This window comes from Poromitra crassiceps (genome assembly GCF_964638095.1).
Source record: "Poromitra crassiceps genome assembly, chromosome: 26".
Taxonomy (NCBI): domain Eukaryota; kingdom Metazoa; phylum Chordata; class Actinopteri; order Beryciformes; family Melamphaidae; genus Poromitra; species Poromitra crassiceps.
This window is the reverse complement of record NC_139640.1, coordinates 9,376,939-9,390,061: the sequence shown is the minus strand read 5'-3', so window position 1 is coordinate 9,390,061 and position 13,123 is coordinate 9,376,939. Positions and strand designations below refer to the sequence as shown.

The following is a 13,123-nucleotide window of genomic DNA, read 5'->3' as shown; positions in this document are numbered from 1 at the left end:
CCAGAGCGAGCTGCTATACATGTATTATCAGCACAAAGATTCCTCCTTCCATGATTATAGGAAGCATTATAGCATTTCGTTGGTGACGGTCCGCCCATGCCCGGGCAATTGGCATTTAACCCCTTAAGCCTCCTCGCCATTGCTTAAATTCAGTCAGCCCACATCCCGACAATTTACACAACCCTCTATCCCTGCATTTGGCTTAAACCTCAGTCAGCCCACATCTTGTCAAGTCAGCCCATGTCCTGACAAATTGCACAACCCATTATCCCTGCATTTTGCTTAAAATCCCAGTCAGCCCACGCCCTGTCAAGTCAGCCCATGTCCTGACAATTCACTCAAACCATTATCCCTGATTTCCCCCCCCAATTTCTTATCCGATTTTTTATCCCCCATTAGTGCTATTTAAAAAAAAAATTATCCTGGTTGCTGCTCCACCCTCTGCCGATCTGGGGAGAGCCGAAAACTGGCTCCATGCTTCCTCCAAGACATGGGCAGTTAGCCAGCTGCTTCTTTTCACCCGACAGGGGAAGCTTCACCGGTAGGACATAGCACGTGGGAGGATCACGCTATTCCAACCAGTTCCCCTCCCTCCGAACAGGCGCCCTTAACGACCAGAGGAGGAACCACATCAGCAACCAGGATATTGCATGTTTTTGGTGAAGGGGCTCCTATATGAAGGAAACCCCCGGGAGGCACGGGGAGAACATGCAAACTCCACACAGAAAGGCCCTTTGGACGACCCAACCCGGGCGGTGGGCACTCGAGGACATGCGGACGGGCACGCACTCCTTCAGCGTTCACAGCGTCCCAGGTGTCATTCTGTCTTCCTGCATAGGTAACTAGAAGTAAGGGGTCTGTCGAAGCCGCTCGACTGCTGGACTCCCCGGAGACCGGACGTAGGCCGGACCCCGCCGAACCTCCCCAAACCACTGACGATCCGCCGAGATGGAGCCCATATACTCCGCCGAGACGGAGCTCATTATCCATTCAAATAAATGGTCAAACGTTCCTGGTTGTTTGTGTGGTCCTTGCTAGTGAATGTATGTTAATCTTTCCTACGAGTCTCTCATGATTAAACTGATGGTATAAAATCTATAAAAAAAAGATCATGGCTACACTGATAGAAACAGTTAACCGTAAACTCTAGCCACCATATGAATCAATTGAAATGATACAGTACATGACTGCCCATGCATGCATGGCTGTGGTGAGAATTGAATCTGTTTTCTTCTGTGCGCAAGATAGCACCCCAAAGACGAAGCAATGAAAACATGATCTTGCTTTTTCGCATATAATATCTTTGTTCAAATGGATGTCAGATGGGAGATTTTGTGCACAGTAAGCATAAGTTGCATAGCGCGAAAATACATTTAAATTAAATTACCTCATTGTCATAAAGGTTTTATATTTATCATGTAAAGTCTGCCTTCTATGATTTTTGTATGTTTTGTAATTATATATATTTTTATATATAATCGCGCCCCCTGTGTGGCCCGCGATGGAATTGCAAAAAAAAAAAAAAGTATACTGCACCTGAACGCAACATGCAAGATACCCGCTGAATAAGTGTCGAAATGTTCATGTCATTCTTGCCAATACTGGCCAAATACTGGCGTCTGCTTGCTACCCAGGCACTTATCCTAACTAACTTAACCTAACTAACTATCCGGTGTGCACAACATGGTCAGACTAAACTCTGGCTGACACCCCAAAAACCTACAATCCACTACAGAAAAATGTATATTGTTTGTTTATTAACTGGCCCCTGCGCCTCCGATCATTTCACGAAAGTGGCCCCCGGGCAAAGCAAGTTGAGTATCCCTGAACTAAGGAATCAATCCAGTTGCTCCGTTGGGTAGAATGTAAGGGCGTCATGTTACAAGACAAGGGTTGTGTAACGTATCTGGGAAGTCAACTGGATCAGTGTATGACGAGTGAAGCCATGGCCCTCTCTGTCACTGGGAGAATTCATTCAAAGACAAAGTATTTAGCGAGAATATCTAAGTCCCTGGACAAAAAGACAATAAGGACGTTAGCTACGTCCTTAAATCAATGTCACTATGACTACACCTGTTTATCCTGCTACAGTAGCATCACACAAACATCTAAAGACAGGCTTCAAAAAGCCCAAAATGAATTAATGAGGGTCACCCTTGACCTCAGCCCAAGAACGCACATTAGCCCATCTCATTTCTCCCCATAGAAAGCAGAGTACAACAGTTGAAACTGATCATGGTTTATAAAATATTACAGTACATGACCTTTGTCCTAATCACTTCACCAAGTACTTCCAGTATGAACACAAGAGCCATGATTTGAAACTGTCCAAACTGAAGAGCAAAGTAGGAAGAAGTTTTTTTTATTAGGAAGAAGTTCATTTCTTTATATGCGGGGAGAGGAGTGGAATAAGATCCCTAATGAAATGAAGTCTGCTAATTTTCTGAATGGTTTTAAAAACCTTCTGAAGAAATACTTATTGAGCAAATTAGAGTAACATGTGAGTCTCCCGGTATTATGGTATTTTGCTTATGTCTCTTGTTCCTTTTATTCGTGATTGATCTGTACTGTCTACCTGATGTTTTTATGTAATTGTATGTCATGTTTTAGAAGACCAGAAACCATGATGGAAGCAAGTGTTCACACTTTTCATGTCATGTCATGTCCCTTTGATCTTTGTCGTGCATTATCAAGAATAAAGTCATTCATTAATTCATTCATTCATACCAATTACATTAGGCAGGAGTTGATTTTATACACACATTTCAAGGGGGGTGCTGCTGTCTTGGAGACATGCAACACCGCAGGAATGAGTCCGTAGTCCAGTAAAAATGTAACTTGACCTCACACTAATTGCAACAAAACCAAACTCAACTGATTTTGTATCCTCAATATGTCCTCAATGAAGGAAAAAAAGTGTTAAGGAAATGTATGAAGGGAAATTTTTGAAAATGACCCATATGATGCTACCAAAAACGTTTTATTTTTTATTTTTTAACATTTTTTTTATTTTTTTATTTTTTTATATTTTTTTTCTCCTTGAAGCAAAAAACACATACAGGATATAAGTGATGAGATTTATGGCACATTAAAAAAAAAAAAAAAAAAAAGGCTTCCATAGGCTTCCATAGGCTACCATCATATTTAGGTCATTTTCAAAACTTTCCCTTCATACATTTCCTTAACACTTTTTTTCCTTCATTGAGGACATATTGAGGATACAAAATCAGTTGAGTTTGGTTTTGTTGCAATTAGTGTGAGGTTGACCCACATATTTGCGTAAAATGCCTGGACTATCCGGAAGACATGGATATTACCACTTTCCGGCTCTTACGTGTATATAAAGGTCCGGTTAACAAAAGTTTATGAAACAGCAAACTTTTGTGTTCAGCTATAATCTCACAAATGACGAAGACCCCTTTTATGATTTTTGAAGCAGAAATGAGTTTTTGAACAGTTTTCAGAAAACACTTCAAAAGTCATGAAAGTGGTCCTCCATTGTGAAGATGATCTTGTTGAACACACAGTTTGCTGTTTCATAAACTTGTGTTAACCGCAGACCTTATTTCAAACATTTAACTGAAATTCCCATACCAAAATCCCATTGACTTTTACACATAAAGAACCAGGAAGTGCAGAGACTTCTGGGTAAGCCTACAAAAATACATCATCCCTGCACTATTCGGTTTTGCAGAGTGCCAGCTGCTAGCTATGTATCTACAGTATATCTATACAACAGTTAGTTCCGGCCGGGCAATTTGATTGGACAAGAGGGATCCTACCAGTGCCGTTATTTCATGATAATGCACTGGCACTTCACTGTGTGTAGATCACTCCACTTCACAGCTGCTCTAATCAACAAAATGCTTCACAGCTGTAGAGTAGACAGTAGTAAAGTAGACAGCCTGCAGTTAATTAGGCTGATTAGGCTACATTTTCAGCAAAGCAGAAAGCTGAGGGGACTATTTTTGTTGGCGGAGGAATAAATAGAGAAATCATATATTTTCTCAGCTTTTTGTCATTTTTTTAATCAGCTTTGTTTAATAGAACTGTTGTATAAAAGCAATATCACACTCGAGGCCATGCTGTTGTTGTCTAATATTGGCACTGCTGTGATTCGGTCGTAGGTACGAGGCTACAGCCGATATTAGCCAACAACAGCACTCCCTCTCATGTGATATTGCTTAAATATAAATTTGGCAATGTGGACTGTCTGTTTCTCTGTTTCTCTGTTTAAAGAATTGTGTCGGGCCACAGCTATGCTGTTTTACGTGAGATCGGGCTGACACTTTCAGGAGGTGTAAAGAGCACCCGTGCGGGGGACCACCTGACGAAGCCAGATTTTTTAATTAGGGCAGATTAATTGCCCTAAGGCTGATTGCCCTAAGGCTGGGACTATAGTTCAGTGATGATGTCACTGATGATATCAGTGATGATGTCATCAGTGATGTCATACATAGGCATTCTGACATCATTGGTGACATCATGTGACGGTACAGATATATTTAGAAACAGGAGAGATCGCATAACATTTCACTGGGACCAAAACGTAAAAAAATGCGGGTTTGAAGACCCCCCCCCCCCCCCACCCCCCAATGTTGTATTTTTTCGTTTTGGTCCGAGTTAAATATTCTATGGTCTCTCCCGATTATAGCGTTAGCTGAACCGTTTGGTTTGAACCAGTAAAACTCTTTTCATAAGCATTTTACGAATATACTCAGTTCATTAACAACACTAAATTAGATTTAGGTTTTTAGGTTTGCTTGGTACAGTATATCCTCCCCTCACACACACACACACACACACACACACACACACACACACACACACACACACACACACACACACACACACACACACACACACAACTGTATCACATGACCCTAAATCAAACAGACGTGTTTGTACATTGCCATTTTAAGCTGATACCTCCTGAATCCGAGGCCTATAGAACGGCCTGTGTGGACGCACACAATGGGGATATGTGTGTTCTCTCCCACACATTCGCTCTCCCCATGGCTGCTCTCAGTGAACGTTGTCATTGCTTTCGCCCAGTTTCACCATATTAGCATCACAAAGGCGCAGGTTTGGCCCATTCTCCATCTTTGCCATTAGTAGTCCCAACAGGGGCCCACACTCCAAATATAAAGTGACTATTTATCTCTCCCAAAATATACACTTAAACTCACTGAATGTGCTATAATTTTAGTCTAAATGCACTTGTATGTTTAAAATATTTGATGTGGGAACTGGGGAAGTACATGTTTGTGTTGCATGTTGTACAGCCGGGGTACAATGGTTATTTTTGGTCTCTCTTTTACAGTCTGTGTGAACGGGATGTTTTACTGGCTGGTTTCCAGGGCAAAAGACGACACAAATTCATTGCAGTTTTTCTCTGATTATTATATAGCCTATTTCACCAGCTCCGCCAAATGAGCTGGACGGGGGTCATGTTTTCGCACCCTTCTGTCTGTTGTTTGTCTGTTAGCAGTAGGACTCCAGAATGGATTTGCACTGACCTGAAAAGGTAGGCGGAACTGATTCACTTTCCTACCTGGACTAAAGGGTGAGGCTTCTCCCAAAAAGGCGTATAACATCCAAACGGATTCAAGCTAACTTTGTGTGCCTACTATTAGGGGTGCTCCGATCCGGCTAAGCCATGATTCGATCCGATTCCGATTCCTGGGGTCACGATCCGATTCCAGAATCGATTCTCGATTCCAACGATTCTCGATTCCAGAATCTAGAATCGATTCTCAATTATGTATTTTTATATTGCAATAACACACAAAGGTAAATCTAAGACAAAAAATGACAAATGTATTAATGCTGAACTTCAAATTCAACTTCTGAAGTATTACAGTCAGGGCCTAAATTCATTTTGCAAACTAGGGGGGAATTCCCCCCTTATGTTCTTCAGATAAGATGGATTTACAGGCTGGGGGGGATCTGTAGACTTTGAGAAGGATTTATAGATTTTGGGGGGAATACATTAACCAGAGTTCTTAAGTGCAAGAGGTGGTGGCACCGTGGCAGTACAGTACACAAATGACATGAACATTTGGACACTTATTCAGCCGGTATCTTGCATGTTGCGTTCAGGTGCAAAGAAGAATCGATTCTTGGGAGTTTGGAATCGATCCAGGAACCGTGGCATTAAGAATCGCGATCCTTTCAAGAATCGATTTTTTGGAGCACCCCTACCTACTATATCATTAGATATGAGAAGAAGAAGAGACACATTCTCCATGATTGGCTCATTCAAACAGAATGGGGGCACCGGACAGCTCAGTTCCACCCTCAATTTTTCTAAAACTTGCTCCACTGGTAGAAGGGCGGCCCTATTCCCAACTGAACAAATATCATGGTGTTGTTATAATTGGCTAAAAGCTTAAAAACTGGATTAAAAATCTGATGTGAAACAAGATGGAAATGGGGCATGGAAGAAAATGATTAACTTTTGGTGGAAAATGACATGCAGAACTGGCACATCTTGACAATTGTATATGCGATGGCAAAGTTATGCGCTGAACCGAGTGTCATCTAGTTTCATTTTGTTTTTTTACGCAGGGGTCAAACTCCGTATGATTTACTCAGTGATGGCATCTCTTTTATTCACGATTGGAAATATACAAAACTATTTTGGGCTTCTCACACAAGAGTAAATCTCATAGGACCATGAGCTGAGTCTAAAGGCCATGGTGCTGGAGAGAGACATGTGGGATGTGTGTGGCCTCTCCCCGACCCCACAGCTGGTTTATTTATCTTAGGGAACGTCAGGCTACAGGGGAATTCTTCTGCTGGAGGAGAGTTGAGTAAGGCTTGGAAATAAAATGGCTGCACCGACATTAGCCTTTCATTAAGACAGAAGAGTTTCCCTCTGAATTGAGATATACGGCATATGCCACCATGACAGATATTACTCTTTGAAAATGATTGCTGGCCTGAAAGTGTAGCATATTATTAGCTATTAATGAAGTCATGGGGCAATACAGTTTTTAATTTGGACAGCAGAATCATGTGTGTGGAATTTCCCAAAAATATTCAGAAGATGAATTGCCTTTTGGAATTAAACCCATCGATCGTACTAATAACTACAGATCTGAACTGTTGTGCGTTTCATTGGAAACACCATTTGTTCCCCAAGTGAAAGTCCCCGCCAACGCCTCGCACTCTTGCGTAGGTAGGTGTCAGCAGCAAGGTGCGTAGATAGGTGTCACCGGCAAGGTGCGTAGATAGGTGTCAGCGGCAAGGTGCGTAGGTAGGTGTCAGCGGCATGGGCCCTCTTACCGGTAGTTGGACGTCTCCTCGAACATCTTGTCCCGTCCCTCTTTAAACAGCCGCACGGCCCGGTCCGTCTTGTCCACCAGGTGTCTGACGTGGACCCTCAGGTACTCCGTCTCGTCCCCGCGGGGCGGCTGGCCGGCGGGCGGCCTGGACGCTCGGTACGGCTCCCACGCCTGGATGAGCAGCGTGGCCGTCTCGGAGATCAGGTCGGGCAGGTACGGAGGGCTGTTCCTCAGGCCCAGCCGAGGGTTGGTGCACAGCTGGTGGAGCTTGTCCAGTCTTTTGAGGGCCTTCTCCACCATCCGCCGGTCTGCACTGCTGGGGGTCTGGGAGCTGGGTTTCAGGCTCTTGGGGGCTCCTGAGCCTGCTGTCGCCATCATCTAAAGCTGTCCAGCAGCTCTGGGCTGCGAGGCCTATAGGCTGTGTTGTGTTGTTGTTTGAGGGTGATATGATCCGAAAAATCTCCTCAAATGTCAGTCAGGCTGTGTGTTTGGGGCAGTTTGGTGACCGTAAATAACGGCGGTCCCGCTCTGTCTGTAGGTTAAAGACAACGAGAGCTCAGTTTTTTTTAGCAGTGTGCGTTTGTGTCTGCGTGTGTATAAGCGGTTATGAGCAGATATTGATGTCGCTGCTGAACAGAGTGTTGACGGCGGCTCGAGTTTTTTGAGTGTTTAAGCTGACATGTGTTGTCCTCACCAGTGTTTTTGGGAGCTGTCACCTTGAGTTGAAAAGTGCACATCCTCGCTTCCTTCAACAGCATCTGTCGTTGGTAATCCAAACCATAATCCAGTAGCATGAGATAATCCAGCAAAGGGAGAGCATGCATGGTTAGAGCATCTTCCAAAATGCATCACAAGCCTTGAGCACCTCCACCCAAAAACAGTCACAAATGTCAGATGTTCATACCTTCACTCTCTTCGGTCAGATCTTCCAAAACAGCTTACAGGTGCGAAGCCTTTGCTTTCACATAGTCCAGAATGTGAAGATCAGCCAAAAGCGGAGAGGCTGAGCAGGAGAACGAGCTATAAGGAGAGAGGCAGGGAGGGCTCCTCGGCAACTGACACACAACTGCTCACCCTCTCTCTAAACAAGTTCAACTCCTTCCATCCAACAACTCCCTTCTTCTCACACTCCCACTCACTCACCCTTTCAGGCTCTCATACGCAGCCTGGGAAGTATCGCCTCCTATTGAGCGCACAGCACTCTGCTCAGCAGCATTCACAGCAGAACCTATCTGAGCGCAGCACTCTGCTCAGCAGCATTCACAGCAGAACCTATCTGAGCAGAACCTATCTGAGGGCCAGCAGGCTGCGACGGCTCCTCACAGCAGCACAGCCACAGCGGAAGCACCTTCTCTGTCATTGTGTGAAAATGTCGCTGCTACCCTCCCTCTCTCTTTTGTCTCTCTCTTTCTTGATGTCACTCTCTCTCTCTCTCTCTCTCTCTCTCTCTCTCTCTCTCTCTCTCTCTCTCTCCCTCTCTCTTTTGTCTCTCTCTCTCTCTCTCTCTTCTTTTTGTGCGCACTTTGATGGGTTTCCTGCTTGCAGCCAGACAAACAGGTTTGTTTTCTTTGCTCTATTGCTCACGTCGCAGACAGGCAGGCAGAGAGAGAGAGAGAAAGAGAGAGAGAGAGAGAGAGAGAGAGAGGTAGACAGACAGAACAGAGAAACAGAGACAGAGATAGAGATAGAGAGAAAGATGGAGGGAGAGATAGAGAAGGTGTGGACTCAAGATGCTACTATGAAGGAAGGCAGAGGTTGCATGGAACATGCATAAGCCTTTATCTTGCTCTGCGTCTGTGTGTGTGGGGGTGTGTGTGCGTGTGTGTGTGTGTGTGTGTGTGTGTACGGGGGGGGGGTCTGGTGTGTGTGTGTGTGTGTGTGTGGGGGGGGGGGGTGTGCGTGTGTGTGGGGTGTGTGTATACGGGGGGGTCTGGGGTGTGTGTGTGTGTGTGCGTGCGTGTGTGTGTGTGTGTGTGTGTGTGTGTGTGTGGTGCGTGTGTGTGTGTGTGTGTGTGTGCATGCATGCGTGCGTGCGTGCATGCGTGTGTGCGTGTGAGAGTGCTATTGAGGGCGTAAGAATGTTTACAGATAGATGCAGAGTGCTGAGAGACGGGATGTGTGTGTAGGCCACAGCACCGCAGGTCAAAGTTCAAAAACTCCAAATCTCCCAAAAACAGCTAGAATCATCATCTCCAGCCAACTGTCAGCATGAAGGACCAACTTACACAATGCATTTATACACTATATTTATATACAGCACTATCACAAATGCATAGGATGTGAAGTTCTTAAATGAATCAGTGTTTCTTATACAGTGGAGCTATAGTTAGCATTTGATCAACTATAGATATGAACTGGATGTTATGTGCTTTGTTTGTTTGTTTATTTAGATGCCCATTAGCTACTGTAAGGAAACAGTAGCTACTCTTCCTGGGGTCCACATTAATATTTTACAATACTTCAATTCAGAAAATACATTATATTCACATACACACATTATTTACAAATATACATATCTGTATCATTCATACTCATACATGCTACCACAACCACTAATGGCTCATTTATACTCCATTTTCATAGGTAAATAGATGCGTCCGTTCCAAACGGTGTAATCGTCACTGCCCACATACTTCCTTGCGTCTTTCACGTTGGTATCATGTTAAGCAATACATCCACCAGTGGGCAGTAGAGAGTCAAATGTATGAGTGTGTATGTGGTTCTGCTGCGTTTCATGCGTATCCGTAAGCTTTCAGATGACGGACAGAAAACGCACGAAATGAACGCAGAGTACGGACAGAAGTCAGTCAGTCAGACCAATCACATGGACCCATAATACAAGACTTTGTAGACTGGTGTGATCGCTCTCTTTTGGATCTAAATGTGTCCAAAACCAAAGAAATGGTAATCTCACCAAAACACATATAGACATCGCTCCAACAACCATCCACGGAGCTGATGTGGAAATTGTCCAGAACTATAAATATCTGGGAACTGTGTTTGATGACAAACTGAGATTCAGTGACAATACAGATATTGTTGTAAAAAAGGCTCATCGGCGTCTGTACTGTCTTCGTAAACTAAACTCCTTTGGAGTCGACCAGAGAATTCTGGCCACGTTTTATTCTTCCTTTATTGAAAGTATTTTAACATTTTCATTTATCTGCTGGTTTTCATCCCTCTGTCAAAAAGACAAGAACAGACTGCAAGGTGTTGTCAACCTTAGCTCTAAAATTATAGGCAAAACACAAAGATCCCTAGTACAGTTTAATAGTGCACAAGTGCTCAAGAAAGCGCACAAGATAATCAATGACTCCACACATGTCCTTCATGTCTGTTTTGATTTAATGCCATCAGGAAAGCGCTTTAGACAGCCTGCCTGCAAAACAAACAGAAGGAAGTTTGGTTTTGTTCCAGAGGCCATTCGACTGGTGAACAGCCACAGTACAAGAAATGGTCAGTTTATCTAGACTAAGTCTGCACCTTGACGATTTGATTTGAACCCTTGAACAAGTATAATATGCACTGGATTGTATTGACTGAATTTAATTTGTATTGATCTGACATCTATATTCCTTTGTGGTGTTGGATACATTGTAATCAGGGATCTTGCTTTATCAGTGCCATTTATTGTATTTATTGTCTTGTTTTTTGTATTGTTTTTGGATGTGTACAAAGTACAGCTTGTTTGCAGTATTCATGCCTTAAATTGCCCCTTGCGGGACTAATAAAGTTTTTTGAATTGAATTGAATTGAAAAAAAAGAAGGCTCTGTCCGTCTCCGTCTTTAACGTAGAGTATAATTGGGCCTTTAGACACACAAAGGAAAAACCAACAAAACACAAAAACTAACTAAAAACTTATCTAATACATACAATTGCTCTATATAATAATTTCATCTTTTGAATAAGTGAGAAAAGAAATCACTTTGCAACTCATCCACTGAATCATAAATCAAATAAAGTAATGTGCTATCATTTAAAAAGCATAATTTTTAATTTATTAGCCTGGTAAAAAATGCAACACAGTCTCCAGAAACTTGTGAAATAGTAAGATTGGTCCACAGCAAAAAATGTTACAGTTTAACAATAACTGCTCTAAAATTGTTAGATGGTAACTTTTTTTGAATGGTAGTTTTTAGAGGGGTGGGAGAGGTTAGGTTTAGGCATAGGGGGTGGGAGAGGTTAGGTTTAGGCGTGGGGGGAGGGAGAGGTTAGGTTTAGGCATTGGGGGGTTTGGAGAGGTTAGGTTTAGTCGTGGGGGGTGGGAGAGGTTAGGTTTAGGCGTGGGGGGTGGGAGAGGTTAGGTTTAGGTGTGGGGGGTGGGAGAGATTAGGTTTAGGGTTAGGGGTTAGGGTTAGGCATGGGGCGTGGGAAAGGGGTCCCCGACCTGTGGGGTCTTCGGGGCGGTCACCGACCCCCCGAAGGGGGTCTCCAACCGGTTGGGACCCCCGAAGGGACCCCGACCCCCTCAGACCCCCTAACCCAGACCCTAACCCTAACCCTAAGCAAAAACCCACCAAAAAAACTTTACCATATAACAATTTTAGAGGCGTTATTGTTAAGCTGTAACGTTCTTCGCTCTGGACAAATGTTACTATTTCACAATTTTCTGTGAGCTGACGCCTCACAGCAAGAAGGTCCTGGGTTCGATTCCTGCATGGGACGCTGTGGGCACTGAGGGTGTGTCCCCAATATGTCCTCACTGCCTATGGCCCAGGTGGGGTCGTCAAAAAGGGCCTTTCTGTGTGGAGTTTGCATGTTCTCCCCGTGCTCCCCTGGGATTTCCTCCAGATTATAACGCCCTACTAAAAAAACATGGAAAAACATGTCCACACCACAATATCACAGATCAGTCATCTTTGCGCTCCCCTGAATGTGTAGAACAACCATAGCTCCCCTGAATGTGTAGACCAACCGTAGCCTGCCACTCCCTAAAAACACTTGTAACACAAGCCTTGTAATGAGCAAGAGGGAATCGAGGAAGATCGAGCAGAAACAAGTCTTTATTTTTAGTTTTCGCTCCAACTAAACTAAAATGTTTTATGGTCACTCACAATTCAGTAGGTCACAGGTTGGCTTGGTTCCAGCCTTTAAACTGAGTAACACTGAGCAGAGGGTTTAAATACAGTGGCAGAGTGACTGTTGCTAATTAGTCCAGAGTACTGTCAGGTGTGTATGGGTGATTGCTGGCAGGTGTGTGCATGGGTGAATCAGGGGAAGGAGAAAATGTGAGGTGTGGAGGATTATGGGAAACTGAGTCCAGGAAGTAACAGTCCAGAAGTAACTCTTTTGTACACTAATGCATCTTGTCAAATTAAAGGCCTCCGTTAAAAAATATGGCTGAAGTTAAATAATTGAGGAATTTTATATTAAACGTAGCTACTAAACACATTTCTGTGTTTCAGTGTGCTCAGCTCTGCTTCAACATCCACCAGGGGGAGACATCGGCATAGTGTTTATAGTCGTCGATTCAAACTGATGTTTTCACCCATTGAAATGTCACCTTACAGCTTAACTGTCCTTAATTGGAGAGGATATGTTTTGAACAATAACATCTTATAACTCAACTCTGGAATTGCTCATTCAATATTCATTAGTTGTGCATAGTATTCTGACAACCCCATCACCACAAGGTCAAAGTCAAAGCCGCTTGGCAAAAAAAAAAAAAAAGTTCAAAATGTACGGTCTAATTAATCCTATTCACCTTATCTTTGAATGCCCCACTGTAAAAAATAATTGTGGGTACAAGGTCCGGTTTAATGTGACTTATTGTTGCAGCTTGCCATTTCCTTTGTTATACTCGGCTGCAGACCCGAATTATAAACCAGAAACT

The 13,123-nt window shown here is 43.5% G+C and overlaps 1 protein-coding gene across 2 annotated transcripts in view; it reads right to left on the bottom strand.

The window, feature by feature from the left end:
• The window catches only part of cblc (Cbl proto-oncogene C, E3 ubiquitin protein ligase), a 36,123-nt gene extending 27,452 nt beyond the window's left edge, over nucleotides 1–8,671 (bottom strand). For both annotated transcript variants that reach the window (XM_083661183.1, XM_083661184.1), the window contains exon 1: nucleotides 7,291–8,671. In XM_083661183.1, coding sequence (XP_083517309.1) covers nucleotides 7,291–7,667 — 377 coding nt within the window. In that variant the 5' untranslated portion in view covers nucleotides 7,668–8,671. The remainder of the gene's footprint in view (nucleotides 1–7,290) is intronic.
• Nucleotides 8,672–13,123: the final 4,452 nt, after the last annotated feature.